This window comes from Oncorhynchus mykiss, chromosome 25 (genome assembly GCF_013265735.2).
Source record: "Oncorhynchus mykiss isolate Arlee chromosome 25, USDA_OmykA_1.1, whole genome shotgun sequence".
NCBI lineage: Eukaryota > Metazoa > Chordata > Actinopteri > Salmoniformes > Salmonidae > Oncorhynchus > Oncorhynchus mykiss.
In genome coordinates, this window is record NC_048589.1 from 46,300,499 (window position 1) to 46,320,498 (window position 20,000).

General features: G+C 45.3%; 1 protein-coding gene across 5 annotated transcripts in view; it reads right to left on the reverse strand.

Moving 5' to 3' along the window:
- LOC110505955 (attractin) overlaps positions 1–20,000 on the reverse strand; it is a 252,686-nt gene that overhangs the window by 158,669 nt on the left and 74,017 nt on the right. For 4 of the 5 annotated variants that reach the window (XM_036962391.1, XM_036962390.1, XM_036962389.1 and 1 more), the window contains exons 11-15: positions 10,964–11,048; positions 8,130–8,353; positions 4,676–4,797; positions 4,376–4,514; positions 178–368 (exon numbers count right to left, since the gene is read on the reverse strand). In XM_036962391.1, coding sequence (XP_036818286.1) covers positions 178–368; positions 4,376–4,514; positions 4,676–4,797; positions 8,130–8,353; positions 10,964–11,048 — 761 coding nt within the window. The remainder of the gene's footprint in view (positions 1–177; positions 369–4,375; positions 4,515–4,675; positions 4,798–8,129; positions 8,354–10,963; positions 11,049–20,000) is intronic. The other variant, XM_036962392.1, reaches the window with a different exon arrangement.

The window sequence follows — 20,000 nt, forward strand, 5'->3', positions numbered from 1 at the left end:
CAAATTCATTTAAACTCAGTTTACACCTCAGCCATTACATTTAAACTCAGTTTACACCTCAGCCAAATTCATTTAAACTCAGTTTACACCTATATATTTGTTGTAATATATTGTAACTATAGTGACCTTGCTATATATATGTATATATGTGTTGTAATATATTGTAACTATAGTGACCTTGCTCACCAGAACGCTCATGATCTGCAGCTCCTTGAGGACGAAGTCCACCATCTTCTGATTGGTCAGTGAGGCCAGGACGGCGTTGTGACCCCGACAGGTCAGCTTTGCATTATCATACGAGTCCTTGGCTGTGATGAACTTCAGGCATGAGTTACCAACCAGGTGCCAGTTCTCACCACATATATTCTCTAGAGGAAGAGAAATATTGATTATAAATATAGATATACACTACTGGTCAAAAGTTTTAGAACATCCCCCAGTTTTTCACAGTTTTTAATGAAACTTAACCAGTTAGTAACCTGAAATGGTACAAAGGTAAACGACAAGATGTCAAAAAACAACAACATGTAAATAAAAAAAGAGAACCTTTCAGAGTTATAAAAAGGCCTTTTTCCGGGAACAAGTAACGGGTTGACAAAGTAACGGGTTGACAAAGTAACGGGTTGACAAAGTAACGGGTTGACAAAGTAACGGGTTGACAAAGTAACGGGTTGACAAAGTAACGGGTTGACAAAGTAACGGGTTGACAAAGTAACGGGTTGACAAAGTAACGAGTTGACAAAGTAACAGGTTGACAAAGTAACGAGTTGACAAAGTAACGGGTTGACAAAGTAACGAGTTGACAAAGTAACGAGTTGACAAAGTAACAGGTTAACAAAGTAACGGGCTAACAAAGTAACGGGCTAACAAAGTAACGGGCTAACAAAGTAACTGGCTAACAAAGTAACGGGCTAACAAAGTAACGGGCTAACAAAGTAACGGGCTAACAAAGTAACGGGCTGACAAAGTAACGGGCTAACAAAGTAACGGGCTAACAAAGTAACGGGCTAACAAAGTAACGGGCTAACAAAGTAACGGGCTAACAAAGTAAGGAAGTAAATTAAGCTTTGAAAGTTAATGCTAACAATTCCTACAGGTGTCCCAGATTTTCTAACTTCCAAACCCCTCTGTCTGTATAGAAGCAGTGTTGGAACGGACTGTGTTACCCTCTTAAAACCTGTTGCGACTCTAGGGGCAGTATTTTCATTTTTGGGAAAAAAAAACGTTCCCGTTTCAAACAGGATATTTTGTCAGGACAAGATGCTAGAATATGCATATAATTGACAGCTTAGGATAGAAAACACTCTAACGTTTCCAAAACTGTAAAGATATTGTCTGTGAGTATAACAGAACTGATGTTGCAGGCGAAAGCCTGAGAAAAATCCAATCCGGAAGTGCCCCAGGTTTTGAAAGTGCTGCGTTCCAATGAGTCCCCATTCAGCTGTGAATGTGCTATAAACCAGCTTACGCTTTCTACATATTCCCCAAGGTGTCTACAGCATTGTGACATAGTTTTACGCATTTCTGTTGAAGAATAGCCGTAGGCGGCCACATTGCGTAAGTGGTCACATGGTGGCTCCGAGAGAGATTCTTGCGTAAAATACAGAGGTAGCCATTACTCCAATCGGTCCTAATGAAAAACGAATTGTCCCGATGGATATATTATCGAATAGATATTTGAAAAACACCTTGAGGATGGATTATAAACAACGTTTGCCATGTTTCTGTCGATATTATGGAGCTAATTTTTTATATTTTTCACAGTTTTCGTGACTGTAATTTCCGGTTGATTTCTCAGCCAAACGTGAAGAACAAATGGGGTTATTTCGCCTACAAAAATAATATTTTGGGAAAAAATGTACTTTGGCTATCTACCTGGGAGTCTCGTGAGTGAAAACATCCGAAGCTCATCAAAGGTAAACTATTTAATTTGATTGCTTTTCTGATTTCTGTGACAAGGTTGCCTGCTGCTAGCAAGGCATAATGCTATGCTAGGCTATCGATAAACTTACAGGCATAATGCTATGCTAGGCTATCGATAAACTTACACAAATGCTTGTCTAGCTTTGGCTGTAAAGCATATTTTGAAAATCTGAGATGACAGGGTGATTAACAAAAGGCTAAGCTGTGTCTCAGTATATTTCATTTGTGATTTTCATGAATAAGAATATTTTCTAGGGATATTTATGTCCGTTGTGTTATCCTAATTTGTGTCAGGCGATGATTACGCTCCCGCATGCGGGATGGGGAGTCAGTATTAACAAAGGAAGACACACCATTATTACCCTTAACAGTGTAGGTATTTCCTTTAGACAAATTGCAAAAGAAAGCCACAGTGTCAGTGAGTACAGTTTCCTACACCATCGAAAGGAAACTGGAGGAAACTCTGACAGGAAGAGGTCTGGCAGACCCAAAGCCACAACAGAATCAGAAGACAAGTTTCTGAGAGGCAACAGCTTGCGTGATAGGCGGCTCACAGGACAACAGCTTCAAGCACAGCTTCACACTGGTCGAAGTAAGCAAGTCTCAGTTTCAACTGTGAAGACAAGACTTGGAGCTACAGGTCGCGTGGCAGTAAGACCGATGGCGGCAAAATGAGAAAAAAAAAATAGGCTTGCCTGGGCCATGAAGCTCCGCCAGTGAATTACTGAAGACTGGAAGAAACCTACGGTTCATCACGCAGGGCTTTTGTACGCCGTCGAGTAGGTGACAAGATGGCTCCTCAGTGTATGACACCAACTGTCAAACATGGAGGAGGAAGTGTGATGATCTGGGTCTCTTTTGCTGGATCCGGAGTCTGCGACCTGCACAGAGGGAGTAGCACCCTGAACCAAAATGGCTACCCCAGCATTTTGCAGCGCCAGGCAATACCCTCTGGTGTTCGCCTAGTTGGTCAGGGGTTCATCCTACAGCAAGTTAATGACCCAAAACATACCTCCAGGCTATGTCACAACTACCTTAGAAGAAAAGAACAAGGCAGTAGGCTTCAAATCATGGAATGGCCAGCACAGTCTCCAGACTTAAACCCCATGGAGCTGGTTTGTGGTGAACTGGGCAGAAGCTAAGCAACCTACAAGTGCAACGCATTAGTGGGAACTTCTGCAACAGTGGTGGGAAGAACTTTCCCAACAATACTTGGTTTCCATTGTAGAAAGAACGAGCATCGTGTTCGGCTGTTATGTCTGCAAAAAGGTGGCTACTTTAGATGAGTCAAAAATGGAGATAGAATCGTTTTGTTCAACAACATTTTATGATTTCTTCGTCTCCAATTGTTTATCTGTTCTATGCTTTAATTTCAGAGTACATTAAGACATTAAACGGCGTGAATTTTAATTTAAAACATTTAAAAATGGAGGTGTTGTAAAACGTTTTACCGGTAGTGTATATAGATAGAGATATTCTCTAGAGGACAGGACAAGACAGGCTTTTTACCGGTAGTGTATATAGATAGAGATATTCTCTAGAGGACAGGACAAGACAGGCTTTTTACCGGTAGTGTATATAGATAGAGATATTCTCTAGAGGACAGGACAAGACAGGCTTTTTACCAGTAGTGTATATAGATAGAGATATTCTCTAGAGGACAGGACAAGACAGGATTTTTACCGGTAGTGTATATAGATAGAGATATTCTCTAGAGGACAGGAAAAGACAGGGGGTCAGTTTAAACATCCAACATTAACTGTCAACTGATCAGGAAAACATCAAAAGTAGAGATAGTGATAGGTCATTTTCTATTATATATGATTAATACTTAATTAGGAAGAACCAAATCCTACAATTACAGTACAGTATGCCATTATAACTAATACATAAAACAAAAATGAATTATTTAAGAAGTTAATACTAGTCACCATTACAGTTCTGATGAGATGTACAGTAGTATAAAACAGAAAAATAAAAAACCTTAGAGATAGAGAGATACTCTTCTGGGTTCTAACCAGGTAGAGAGATACTCTTCTGGGTTCTAACCAGGTAGAGAGATACTCTTCTGGGTTCTAACCAGGTAGAGAGATACTCTTCTGGGTTCTAACCAGGTAGAGAGATACTCTTCTGGGTTCTAACCAGGTAGAGAGATACTCTTCTGGGTTCTAACCAGGTAGAGAGATACTCTTCTGGGTTCTAACCAGGTAGAGAGATACTCTTCTGGGTTCTAACCAGGTAGAGAGATACTCTTCTGGGTTCTAACCAGGTAGAGAGATACTCTTCTGGGTTCTAACCAGGTAGAGAGATACTCTTCTGGGTTCTAACCAGGTAGAGAGATACTCTTCTGGGTTCTAACCAGGTAGAGAGATACTCTTCTGGTTTCTTACCAGGTAGAGAGATACACTTCTGGGTTCTAACCACAAAAATAGGTACACTTCTGGTTTCTTACCAGGTAGAGAGATACACTCCTGGTTTCTGGGTTCCCACTGGCAGTTCTGGTCCACACCACAGCTTTTACAGCTGGTCTTCTTGTTGCAGACATATGACGGGTTGTCTTTGGGGCAGATACCATACTCCACTATGGCCCCCTGGGGTAGGAAGACACGTCTTACATTCACATACATGACGATTCATGGATTTCCTGCTTTTATGAAAGTTACCGTACATTTTTCAACCCTAATGGTACCAAATACAAATTGTGTGAAAGTCCATCTTATCTAAATGTAAAGTAACCCGTCCCGGCCCTTACCGTGACGGCCGTACAGTTGGAGCTCACGGAGACACACTGAACAGCACACCACTGGCAGCCGTTAGTATTGGCTGTACAGCTGTAGCAGTCCGTGTAGTGGTCACAACGATCGTTGTCAGCATCTACAAATCAACCAGAGAGGACCTTGTTAAACCATACTTTGGTAAAATAATAGTAATAGTTTAGCACTAGAATAGTATATTAGTAGTATAGTACTAGTGTAGTATTAGTATAGTATAGCGTGGTATTGTATATTGGTAGTATAGTACTAGTGTAGTACTAGTATATTATAGCGTGGTATTATAACATAGTAACAATGTATTGTATTTTATTTCACCTTTATTTAACCAGGTTGGCAAGTTGAGAACAAGTTCTCATTTACAACTGTGACCTGGCCAAGATAAAGCTTAGCAGTTCGACACATACAACGACACAGAGTTACACATGGAGTAAAACAAACACACAGTCAATAATACAGTAGAACAAAAGAAAACTAAAAGTCTATATACAGTGAGTGCAAATGAGGTAAGTTAAGGAAATAAATAGGCCATGGTGGCGAAGTAATTACAATATAGCAATTAAACACTGGAATGGTAGATCGGCAGAAGATGAATGTGCAGGTAGAGATACTGGGGTGCAAAGGACCAAGATAAATAAATAAATACAGTATGGGGATGAGGTAGATAGATGGGCTGTTTACAGATGGGCTATGTACAGGTGCAGTGATCTGTGAACTGCTCTGACAGCTGGTGCTTAAAGCTAGTGAGGGAGATGTGAGTCTCCAGCTTCAGAGATTTTTTGCAGTTTGTTCCAGTCATTGGCAGCAGAGAACTGGAAGGAAAGACGACCAAAGGAGGAGTTGGCTTTGGGGGGTGACCAGTGAGATATACCTGCTGGAGCGCGTGCTACGAGTGCTACCAGCGAGCTGAGATAAGGGGGGACTTTACCTAGCAGGGTCTTGTAGATGACCTGGAGCCAGTGGGTTTGGCGACGAGTATGAAGCAAGGGCCAGCCAACGAGAGTGTACAGGTCGCAATGGTGGGTAGTATATGGGGCTTTGGTGACAAAACGAATGGCACTGTGATAGACTGCATCCAATTTGTGAGTAGAGTGTTGGAGGCTATTTTATAGATGACATCACCGAAGTCGAGGATCGGTAGGATGGAAAGTTTTACAAGGGTATGTTTGGCAGTATGAGTGAAGGATGCTTTGTTGCAATATAGGAAGCCAATTCTAGATTTAATTTTGGATTGGAGATGCCTTTAAACAGGTCAACATTCACAAGGCCGCAGGACCATTACCAGGTCTTGTACTCAGAGCATGCTCTGACCAACTGGCAAGTGTCTTCACTGCTATTTTCAATCTCTCCCAGACCCAGTCTGTAACAGCTACATCTTTCAAGCAGACCACCACAGTCCCTGTGCCCAAGAACACTAAGGTAACCTGCCTAAATGACCACCGACCCGTAGCTGCCACGTCCATAGCCATGAAGTGATATGAAAGGCTGGACATGGCCCACATCAACACCATTTTCTCAGAAACCCTAGACCCACTCTAAATTGCATACTGCCCAAACAGATCCTCAGATGAGGCTATTGCACTCCACACTGCCCTTTCCCACCTGGACAAAAGGAACACCTATGTGAGAATGCTGTTCATTGACTACAGCTCAGCGTTTAACACCATAGTGCCCTCAAAGCTCATCAATAAGCTAAGGACCCTGGGACTAAACACATCCCTCTGGAACTGGATCCTGGACTTCCTGACGGGCCGCCCCCAGGTGGTGAGGGTAGGTAACAACACATCTACCATGCTGATCCTCAACACGGGGGCCCCTCAGGGGTGCGTACTCAGTCCCCTCCTGTACTCCCTGTTCACTCATGACTGCATGGCCAGGCACGACTCCAACACCATCATTAAGTTTGCTGACGACACAACAGTAGTAGGCCTGATCACCGACAATGATGAGACAGCCTATAGTAAGGAGGTCAGAGACCTGACTGTGCAGTGCAAGGACAACAACCTCTCCCTCAATGTGATCAAGACAAAGGAGATTAAATATCAAATTTTCTGACAGCTGCGTCTTCTCCTTCACTGTCAAAACTAAGCAAATAATGATGTAGATCATCTGAGTCATCAGATCTCAACCCAATTGAACATTTATGGAAGATTCTGGAACGGCACCTGAGACAGTGTTTTCCACCACCATAAAGAAAACACCAAATAATGGAATTTCTTGTAGAAAAATGTTGTTGCATCAATAGATGAAAGGATGCAACAAACACTAGAATTGAAGTGGCTTTATGTTGGCGGTTCCTTTCATTTCGGCAGTTACCTGTACATCATTTACACACATGCAACACACACACTTCAGCTCAGAGAGGCCCAGCTCATGAGCTCCATCGGCAGCAGATTTGATTTGGGACAACGAATGTGTTTATGTGACAAATGGTATTGCATCTCACCGAATCTCATTGATCCTCTAATCAAACAGAATCTTTGAGAACTAAAATGTATTTATCAAATCGGAGCCCAAGTACAGTACCAGTCAAAAAGTTCGAACACACATACTAATTCAAGGGTTTCCCTTTAATTTTCTTATTTTCTACATTGTATCCGAACTCCTCTCTCTGCATGTCCAGCCTACTCATTATCTCAGCCAATCACGGCTAGTGGGAAGGTTGCTGACTTTTTCTGTGGCTAAACCAACTAGGCCGGAATTGACTCGTATTTACAGAAGTTTGTTATTAAAGCAAATGAAAGTTCACATGTTCCAGAAGGCATTTCTGCAACAAACTAAATATATATTAAAAAGGAAAAAAAATGACTGAAGTCGTGACTTGTGACGCCAGGTTTCCTGAATCGGGTCACATTTTCAAGTGATACAACATTTCATATTTTGCGGTAATTGTGTTTTTGTCATAGTTCTCTCTTTGGGACTGGAAATCTCTTCATTAGCTAGCTTAACTACAAGCTAGGTAGCTAACACTGTTGTTTTTTTAGCAGACCAAGCTATTTTTTTAAACACATTTTGTTGACTGTCGATCCTATTTATATGTAGCTAGCTAGCTAGCTGACGTTAACTAAAATATATGGTTAACATCAACTTATCCTGGCACCGCCACCTCCTGATGCTAACGTTACTCTCCATGCAGCCCTCTTTTGGAAAATCTATCAACTAAAATAAAAACAAAAAACAGATGATTCGCCCCCGGTCGTAAAGACCATCCCACCTTGTCGTTGCTAAAACCACTAGACAAAGTTAGCTAGTTGTTTCCAAACACACCGGAAGTACCTCAAACAGCAGTTCAAAAGGTCTATAGGGCCATTATGGTTATAAGGCCTTAATAAAATACCAGGAAGAGCAGGGTTTATTTTCTCTTTGATAAGGGAGGTAGTAAACTGTATGATGGTAAATGGGGTTAGAGGTTCGTTAGATAGACAGGTTACCTACATGTTCTGGTTCCACAGGAGGCCAAGACGGTCTGCTCATCCAGGAATCCGGGGTTCGAGTCCCAAGGCTGGCAGGTCCCTAGGGTAGCATTCCAGAGGCAGTGAACTCCCAGCCAGGTTGCTGCACAGACGGCAGCGTTGGGAGCGCTGGAGCAGCTGGCTGGCGTATACATCAGAATGTCACTCAGTAGGAGACTGTTAAACCCCCCGAACACGTACATTACACTGGAGGAGAGAGAGGGGAAAAACAGAGAGCGAGAAAGAGAAAGAGAGAGCGTGCGAGAGGGCTGTGGCGTAAGACAGGGATGCAGCTTGAGCCCCACCCTCTTCAACATATATATCAACGTATTGGCGAGGGCACCTAGAACAGTCCGCAGCACCCGGCCTCACCCTACTAGAATCTGAAGTCAAATGTCTACTGTTTGCTGATGATCTGGTGCTTCTGTCACCAACCAAGGAAGGCCTACAGCAGCACCTAGATCTTCTGCACAGATTCTGTCAGACCTGAACCCTGACAGTAAATCTCAGGAAGACCAAAATAATGGTGTTCCAAAAAAGGTCCAGTTTCCAGGACCACAAATACAAATTCCATCTAGACACTGTTGCCCTGGAGCACACATAAAACTATACATACCTCAGCCTAAACATCAGCGCCACAGGTAACCTCCACAAAGCTGTGAACGATCTGAGAGACAAGGCAAGATGCCATCTATGCCATCAAAAGAAACATAAAATTCAATATACCAATTAGGATCTGGCTAAAAATACTTGAATCAGTTATAGAGCCCATTGCCTTTTATGGTTGTGAGGTCTGGGGTCTGCTCACCAACCAAGAATTCACTAAAAGAGACAAACACCAAATTGAGACTCTGCACGCAGAATTCTGCAAAAATATCCTCCGTGTACAACGTAGAACAACAAATAACGCATGCAGAGCAGAATTAGGCCGATACCCGCTAATTATCAAAATCCAGAAAAGATCCATTAAATTCTACAACCACCTAAAAGGAAGCGATTCCCAAACCTTCCATAACAAAGCCATCACCTACAGAGAGATGAACCTGGAGAAGAGTCCCCTAAGCAAGCTGGTCCTGGGGCTCTGTTCACAAACACAAACAGACTCCACAGAGCCCCAGGACAGCAGCACAATTAGACCCAACCAAATCATGAGAAAACAAAAAGATAATCACTTCACACATTAGAAAGAATTAACAAAACAACAACACTGGGGCCCCATAGGGGTGCGTGCTCAGCCTCCTCCTGTACTCCCTGTTCACCCACGACTGCGTGGCCACGCACGCCTCTAACTCAATCATCAACTTTGCTGACGACACATCAGTTGTAGGCCTGATTACAAACAACGATGAGACAGTGAGACAGGGACAATGTGCATTGGCAGAGTGCCGGGAAAATAACCTCTCCCTCAACAAAACTAAGGGGCTGATCGTGGACTACAGGAGACAGCAGAGACAGCAGGCCCCCATCAACTACGAACATTAGCGTTTTGCTGCACGCAACATAACACCTGCTAACTGTGTACGCGACCAATCAAATGTTATTCGAAATCCTCTACATGTCCTACTTCCTGTGTGATGTCATCCTGACAGACCCCTGACAGAGGTCACAGTCACCAGCCCTGGAGGGGCTGCAGAGGGGAGCAGTCACCCCCGGCTAATCTGAGGTGGAGAATGAGAAGGGACAGGCTGATGTCCTGACTAATCTGAGGTGGAGAATGAGAGGGGACAGGTTGATGTCCTGCCTAATCTGAGGAGGATGATGAGAGGGGACAGGTTGATGTCCTGCCTAATCTGAGGAGGAGAATGAGAGGGGACAGGTTGATGTCCTGCCTAATCTGAGGAGGAGGATGAGAGGGGACAGGTTGATGTCCTGCCTAATCTGAGGAGGAGGATGAGAGGGGACAGGATGATGTCCTGCCTAATCTGAGGAGGAGGATGAGAGGGGACAGGTTGATGTCCTGCCTAATCTGAGGAGGAGGATGAGAGGGGACAGGTTGATGTCCTGCCTAATCTGAGGTGGAGGATGAGAGGGGACAGGTTGATGTCCTGCCTAATCTGAGGTGGAGGATGAGAGGGGACAGGTTGATGTCCTGCCTAATCTGAGGAGGAGGATGAGAGGGGACAGGTTGATGTCCTGCCTAATCTGAGGAGGAGGATGAGAGAGGATAGGATGATGTCCTGCCTAATCTGAGGTGGAGAATGAGAGGGGACAGGTTGATGTCCTGCCTAATCTGAGGTGGAGGATGAGAGGGGACAGGTTGATGTCCTGCCTAATCTGAGGTGGAGGATGAGAGGGGACAGGTTGATGTCCTGCCTAATCTGAGGAGGAGGATGAGAGGGGACAGGATGATGTCCTGACTAACCTCAGAGCTCTTAATAATCAACTACATAATCTATGGGCAGAACTGGTTTTAAAGGTCAGTTGGCTTTTTCCTCACCCAGTTTACTGTACACCAACTGTCCCAGTTTACTGTACACCACCTGTCCCAGTTTACTGTCCACTGCCTGTCCCAGTTTACTGTCCACTGCCTGTCCCAGTTTACTGTCCAACGCCTGTCCCAGTTTACTGTCCACTGCCTGTCCCAGTTTACTGTCCACTGCCTGTCCCAGTTTACTGTCCACTGCCTGTCCCAGTTTACTGTCCACTGCCTGTCCCAGTTTACTGTACAACACCTGTCCCAGTTTACTCTACCACACCTGTCCCAGTTTACTGTACAACACCTGTCCCAGTTTACTGTACAACATCTGTACAACATGTGTCCCCCTGTCCCAATAGAACGTATCTCTGTACCTGACCAATCAGAGGGTGTTTCCGTACCTGTCACTGTAGATGGCTGTGTGTCCGAAGCGGTTGACATCATGGTGGAGGTCTGGTCTGGACAGCACTGACCACTCATCACATGCTGAAGAGAACAGGGGACGAGTTACACACTTTTATCTGTTGCTAAATCTGGACAATGAGAACATTCTAGAAAAGAAAGAGAAAACAGACAGGGAAAACTAAATTTGACAAAAACGTTAATGTATTGATGTAGCTACCCTCTGTGGTAGTACCAGAATGTATTGATGTAGCTACCCTCTGTGGTAGTAGCAGAATGTATTGATGTAGCTACACTCTGTGGTACTAGAGGTAGTAGCAGAATGTATTGATGTAGCTACCCTCTGTGGTAGTACCAGAATGTATTGATGTAGCTACCCTCTGTGGTAGAGGTAGTAGCAGAATGTATTGATGTAGCTATCCTCTGTGGTAGTACCAGAATGTATTGATGTAGCTACCCTCTGTGGTAGTACCAGAATGTATTGATGTAGCTACCCTCTGTGGTAGTAGAGGTAGTAGCAGAATGTGTTGATGTAGCTACCCTCTGTGGTAGTACCAGAATGTATTGATGTAGCTACCCTCTGTGGTAGTACCAGAATGTATTGATGTAGCTACCCTCTGTGGTAGTAGCAGAATGTATTGATGTAGCTACCCTCTGTGGTAGTAGAGGTAGTAGCAGAATGTATTGATGTAGCTACCCTCTGTGGTAGTAGCAGAATGTATTGATGTAGCTACCCTCTGTGGTACTAGAGGTAGTAGCAGAATGTATTGATGTAGCTACCCTCTGTGGTAGTACCAGAATGTATTGATGTAGCTACCCTCTGTGGTAGAGGTTGTAGCAGAATGTATTGATGTAGCTACCCTCTGTGGTAGTACCAGAATGTATTGATGTAGCTACCCTCTGTGGTAGAGGTAGTAGCAGAATGTATTGATGTAGCTACCCTCTGTGGTAGTAGAGGTAGTAGCCGAATGTATTGATGTAGTTACCCTCTGTGGTAGTAGCAGAATGTATTGATATAGCTACCCTCTGTGGTAGTAGAGGTAGTAGTAGAATGTATTGATGTAGCTACCTTCTGTGGTAGCAGCAGAATGTATTGATGTAGCTACCCTCTGTGGTAGTAGCAGAATGTATTGATGTAGCTACCCTCTGTGGTAGTAGAGGTAGTAGTAGAATGTATTGATGTAGCTACCTTCTGTGGTAGCAGTATAATGTATTGATGTAGCTACCCTCTGTGGTAGAGGTAGTAGCAGAATGTATTGATGTAGCTACCCTCTGTGGTAGTAGCAGAATGTATTGATGTAGCTACCCTCTGTGGTAGTACCAGCATGTATTGATGTAGCTACCCTCTGTGGTAGTAGAGGTAGCAGCAGGATGTAGTGATGTAGCTACCCTCTGTGGTAGTAGCAGAATGTATTGATGTAGCTACCCTCTGTGGTAGTACCAGCATGTATTGATGTAGCTACCCTCTGTGGTAGTAGAGGTAGCAGCAGGATGTAGTGATGTAGCTACCCTCTGTGGTAGTAGCAGAATGTATTGATGTAGCTTCCCTCTGTGGTAGTAGGGGTAGCAGCAGAATGTGTTGATGTAGCTACCCTCTGTGGTAGTAGCAGAATGTATTGATGTAGCTACCCTCTGTGGTAGTAGCAGAATGTATTGATGTAGCTACCCTCTGTGGTAGTAGAGGTAGGATAATGTATTGATGTAGCCACCCTCTGTGGTAGTAGAGGTAGGATAATGTATTGATGTAGCTACCCTCTGTGGTAGTAGAGGTAGGATAATGTATTGATGTAGCTACCCTGGTCTTGAGACACAAGGCTTCCACATCGTGTTACTACTCTACAAGGCCAGTGTCTCTCTGCAGGACTGTTGTGGGTACACCGCTCCCTCTGGTGGTCCTGACTGCTAACAGCAGACTGACGATCAGTTCTGAACTAACGTCAGGAGAAGAAACCGTCTTAAATCGTCCGTTACAGTAAACAGGCCTTAAATCGTCTTTTCTAATGACTTCAGCTCGTTAAGAAGGAACCATTAGTCCTCAGAGCAAGTCAGTCAGTCTCCTCCGTAATTACACAACAATTACCTAGCTGTCCCCAGAGGCCCATTCTTCCGAGAGGGTTCTCTGGGATTATCGCCACGGCTGTGTACATCCCATCCCAAGCCGACAGCAAAAAAGCTCACAAAGATCTTCGTTCGACCCTGAACAACCTGGAGACCACATTCCCGGAGGTAGTTGTTGCGGGGGCTTTAACAAAACTAATTTGAGAACCATGCTCCCAAACTTTTATCAACACAGCGACTGTCTAACTCAGGGGTTGGACACAAGGCTCCTAACGATCGCAGATTGCAAAAGGAAAGCCAGCCACATCACCAACGCCGCCATACTGGCTAAACTAAAATACCTTTTTCTCAAGAATCGAACACAATGACCCTGATCTGCTGAGGAGACAGCACAATGACCCTGATCTGCAGAGGAGACAACACAATGACTCTGAACTGCAGAGGAGACAACACAATGACCCTGATCTGCTGAGGAGACAACACAATGACTCAGATCTGTAGAGGAGAGAACACAATGACTGATCTGCAAAGGAGACAACACAATGACTGATCTGCTGAGGAGACAACACAATGACTGATCTGCTGAGGAGACAACACAATGACTGATCTGCTGAGGAGACAACACAATGACCTTGATCTGCTGAGGAGACAACACAATGACTCTGATCTGCAGAGGAGACAATACAATGACTATGATCTGCAGAGGAGACAACACAATGACTCTGATCTGCCGAGGAGACAACACAATGACCCTGATCTGCCGAGGAGACAACACAATGACCCTGATCTGCCGAGGAGACAACACAATGACTCGGATCTGCTGAGGAGACAACACAATGACTGATCTGCTGAGGAGACAACACAATGACTGATCTGCAGAGGAGACAACACAATGACTCTGACCTGCAGAGGAGACAATACAATGACTCTGATCTGCAGAGGAGACAACACAATGACTCTGACCTGCAGAGGAGACAACACAATGACCCTGATCTGCTGAGGAGACAACACAATGACTCTGATCTGCTGAGGAGACAACACAATGACTGATCTGCTGAGGAGACAACACAATGACCCTGATCTGCTGAGGAGACAACACAATGACTGATCTGCTGAGGAGACAACACAATGACTGATCTGCAGAGGAGACAACACAATGACTGATCTGCTGAGGAGACAACACAATGACTGATCTGCTGAGGAGACAACACAATGACCTTGATCTGCTGAGGAGACAACACAATGACTGATCTGCTGAGGAGACAACACAATGACTGATCTGCAGAGGAGACAACACAATGACTGATCTGCTGAGGAGACAACACAATGACCTTGATCTGCTGAGGAGACAACACAATGACTGATCTGCAGAGGAGACAACACAATGACTCTGATCTGCAGAGGAGACAACACAATGACTCTGATCTGCAGAGGAGACAACACAATGACCCTGATCTGCTGAGGAGACAACATAATGACTCTGATCTGCCGAGGAGACAACACAATGACCCTGATCTGCTGAGGAGACAACACAATGACCCTGATCTGCTGAGGAGACAACACAATGACCCTGATCTGCTGAGGAGACAACACAATGGCCCTGATCTGCTGAGGAGACAACACATTGACCCTGATCTGCTGAGGAGACAACACAATGACCCTGATCTGCTGAGGAGACAACACAATGACCCTGATCTGCTGAGGAGACAACACAATGACCCTGATCTGCTGAGGAGACAACACAATGACTCGGATCTGCTGAGGAGACAACACAATGACTGATCTGCTGAGGAGACAACACAATGACCTTGATCTGCTGTGGAGACAACACAATGACTGATCTGCAGAGGAGACAACACAATGACTCTGATCTGCAGAGGAGACAACCCAATGACTCTGATCTGCAGAGGAGACAACACAATGACTCTGATCTGCAGAGGAGACAACACAATGACTCTGATCTGCAGAGGAGACAACACAATGACTCTGATCTGCCGAGGAGACAACACAATGACCCTGATCTGCTGAGGAGACAACACAATGACTGATCTGCTGAGGAGACAACACAATGACCCTGATCTGCTGAGGAGACAACACAATGGCCCTGATCTGCTGAGGAGACAACACAATGACTCTGATCTGCAGAGGAGACAACACAATGACCCTGATCTGCAGAGGAGACAACACAATGACCCTGATCTGTAGAGGAGACAACACAATGACCCTGATCTGCAGAGGAGACAACACAATGACTGATCTGCTGAGGAGACAACACAATGACTGATCTGCTGAGGAGACAACACAATGACCTTGATCTGCTGAGGAGACAACACAATGACTGATCTGCTGAGGAGACAACACAATGACTGATCTGCAGAGGAGACAACACAATGACTGATCTGCTGAGGAGACAACACAATGACCTTGATCTGCTGAGGAGACAACACAATGACTGATCTGCAGAGGAGACAACACAATGACTCTGATCTGCAGAGGAGACAACACAATGACTCTGATCTGCAGAGGAGACAACACAATGACCCTGATCTGCTGAGGAGACAACACAATGACTCAGATCTGTAGAGGAGAGAACACAATGACTGATCTGCAAAGGAGACAACACAATGACTGATCTGCTGAGGAGACAACACAATGACTGATCTGCTGAGGAGACAACACAATGACCTTGATCTGCTGAGGAGACAACACAATGACTCTGATCTGCAGAGGAGACAATACAATGACTATGATCTGCAGAGGAGACAACACAATGACTCTGATCTGCCGAGGAGACAACACAATGACCCTGATCTGCCGAGGAGACAACACAATGACCCTGATCTGCCGAGGAGACAACACAATGACTCGGATCTGCTGAGGAGACAACACAATGACTGATCTGCTGAGGAGACAACACAATGACTGATCTGCAGAGGAGACAACACAATGACTCTGACCTGCAGAGGAGACAATACAATGACTCTGATCTGCAGAGGAGACAACACAATGACTCTGACCTGCAGAGGAGACAACACAATGACCCTGATCTGCTGAGGAGACAACACAATGACTCTGATCTGCTGAGGAGACAACACAATGACTGATCTGCTGAGGAGACAACACAATGACCCTGATCTGCTGAGGAGACAACACAATGACTGATCTGCTGAGGAGACAACACAATGACTGATCTGCAGAGGAGACAACACAATGACTGATCTGCAGAGGAGACAACACAATGACTGATCTGCTGAGGAGACAACACAATGACCTTGATCTGCTGAGGAGACAACACAATGACTGATCTGCTGAGGAGACAACACAATGACTGATCTGCAGAGGAGACAACACAATGACTGATCTGCTGAGGAGACAACACAATGACCTTGATCTGCTGAGGAGACAACACAATGACTGATCTGCAGAGGAGACAACACAATGACTCTGATCTGCAGAGGAGACAACACAATGACTCTGATCTGCAGAGGAGACAACACAATGACCCTGATCTGCTGAGGAGACAACATAATGACTCTGATCTGCCGAGGAGACAACACAATGACCCTGATCTGCTGAGGAGACAACACAATGACCCTGATCTGCTGAGGAGACAACACAATGACCCTGATCTGCTGAGGAGACAACACAATGGCCCTGATCTGCTGAGGAGACAACACATTGACCCTGATCTGCTGAGGAGACAACACAATGACCCTGATCTGCTGAGGAGACAACACAATGACCCTGATCTGCTGAGGAGACAACACAATGACCCTGATCTGCTGAGGAGACAACACAATGACTCGGATCTGCTGAGGAGACAACACAATGACTGATCTGCTGAGGAGACAACACAATGACCTTGATCTGCTGTGGAGACAACACAATGACTGATCTGCAGAGGAGACAACACAATGACTCTGATCTGCAGAGGAGACAACCCAATGACTCTGATCTGCAGAGGAGACAACACAATGACTCTGATCTGCAGAGGAGACAACACAATGACTCTGATCTGCAGAGGAGACAACACAATGACTCTGATCTGCCGAGGAGACAACACAATAACCCTGATCTGCTGAGGAGACAACACAATGACTGATCTGCTGAGGAGACAACACAATGACCCTGATCTGCTGAGGAGACAACACAATGGCCCTGATCTGCTGAGGAGACAACACAATGACTCTGATCTGCAGAGGAGACAACACAATGACCCTGATCTGCAGAGGAGACAACACAATGACCCTGATCTGTAGAGGAGACAACACAATGACCCTGATCTGCAGAGGAGACAACACAATGACTGATCTGCTGAGGAGACAACACAATGACTGATCTGCTGAGGAGACAACACAATGACCTTGATCTGCTGAGGAGACAACACAATGACTGATCTGCTGAGGAGACAACACAATGACTGATCTGCAGAGGAGACAACACAATGACTGATCTGCTGAGGAGACAACACAATGACCTTGATCTGCTGAGGAGACAACACAATGACTGATCTGCAGAGGAGACAACACAATGACTCTGATCTGCAGAGGAGACAACACAATGACTCTGATCTGCAGAGGAGACAACACAATGACTCTGATCTGCTGAGGAGACAACATAATGACTCTGATCTGCCGAGGAGACAACACAATGACCCTGATCTGCTGAGGAGACAACACAATGACCCTGATCTGCTGAGGAGACAACACAATGACCCTGATCTGCTGAGGAGACAACACAATGGCCCTGATCTGCTGAGGAGACAACACATTGACCCTGATCTGCTGAGGAGACAACACAATGACCCTGATCTGCTGAGGAGACAACACAATGACCCTGATCTGCTGAGGAGACAACACAATGACCCTGATCTGCTGAGGAGACAACACAATGACCCTGATCTGCTGAGGAGACAACACAATGACCCTGATCTGCCGAGGAGACAACACAATGACCCTGATCTGCCGAGGAGACAACACAATGACTCGGATCTGCTGAGGAGACAACACAATGACTGATCTGCTGAGGAGACAACACAATGACTGATCTGCAGAGGAGACAACACAATGACTCTGACCTGCAGAGGAGACAATACAATGACTCTGATCTGCAGAGGAGACAACACAATGACTCTGACCTGCAGAGGAGACAACACAATGACCCTGATCTGCTGAGGAGACAACACAATGACTCTGATCTGCTGAGGAGACAACACAATGACTGATCTGCTGAGGAGACAACACAATGACCCTGATCTGCTGAGGAGACAACACAATGACTGATCTGCTGAGGAGACAACACAATGACTGATCTGCAGAGGAGACAACACAATGACTGATCTGCTGAGGAGACAACACAATGACTGATCTGCTGAGGAGACAACACAATGACCTTGATCTGCTGAGGAGACAACACAATGACTGATCTGCTGAGGAGACAACACAATGACTGATCTGCAGAGGAGACAACACAATGACTGATCTGCTGAGGAGACAACACAATGACCTTGATCTGCTGAGGAGACAACACAATGACTGATCTGCAGAGGAGACAACACAATGACTCTGATCTGCAGAGGAGACAACACAATGACTCTGATCTGCAGAGGAGACAACACAATGACCCTGATCTGCTGAGGAGACAACATAATGACTCTGATCTGCCGAGGAGACAACACAATGACCCTGATCTGCTGAGGAGACAACACAATGACCCTGATCTGCTGAGGAGACAACACAATGACCCTGATCTGCTGAGGAGACAACACAATGGCCCTGATCTGCTGAGGAGACAACACATTGACCCTGATCTGCTGAGGAGACAACACAATGACCCTGATCTGCTGAGGAGACAACACAATGACCCTGATCTGCTGAGGAGACAACACAATGACCCTGATCTGCTGAGGAGACAACACAATGACTCGGATCTGCTGAGGAGACAACACAATGACTGATCTGCTGAGGAGACAACACAATGACCTTGATCTGCTGTGGAGACAACACAATGACTGATCTGCAGAGGAGACAACACAATGACTCTGATCTGCAGAGGAGACAACCCAATGACTCTGATCTGCAGAGGAGACAACACAATGACTCTGATCTGCAGAGGAGACAACACAATGACTCTGATCTGCAGAGGAGACAACACAATGACTCTGATCTGCCGAGGAGACAACACAATGACCCTGATCTGCTGAGGAGACAACACAATGACTGATCTGCTGAGGAGACAACACAATGACCCTGATCTGCTGAGGAGACAACACAATGGCCCTGATCTGCTGAGGAGACAACACAATGACTCTGATCTGCAGAGGAGACAACACAATGACCCTGATCTGCAGAGGAGACAACACAATGACCCTGATCTGTAGAGGAGACAACACAATGACCCTGATCTGCAGAGGAGACAACACAATGACTGATCTGCTGAGGAGACAACACAATGACTGATCTGCTGAGGAGACAACACAATGACCTTGATCTGCTGAGGAGACAACACAATGACTGATCTGCTGAGGAGACAACACAATGACTGATCTGCAGAGGAGACAACACAATGACTGATCTGCTGAGGAGACAACACAATGACCTTGATCTGCTGAGGAGACAACACAATGACTGATCTGCAGAGGAGACAACACAATGACTCTGATCTGCAGAGGAGACAACACAATGACTCTGATCTGCAGAGGAGACAACACAATGACTCTGATCTGCTGAGGAGACAACATAATGACTCTGATCTGCCGAGGAGACAACACAATGACCCTGATCTGCTGAGGAGACAACACAATGACCCTGATCTGCTGAGGAGACAACACAATGACCCTGATCTGCTGAGGAGACAACACAATGGCCCTGATCTGCTGAGGAGACAACACATTGACCCTGATCTGCTGAGGAGACAACACAATGACCCTGATCTGCTGAGGAGACAACACAATGACCCTGATCTGCTGAGGAGACAACA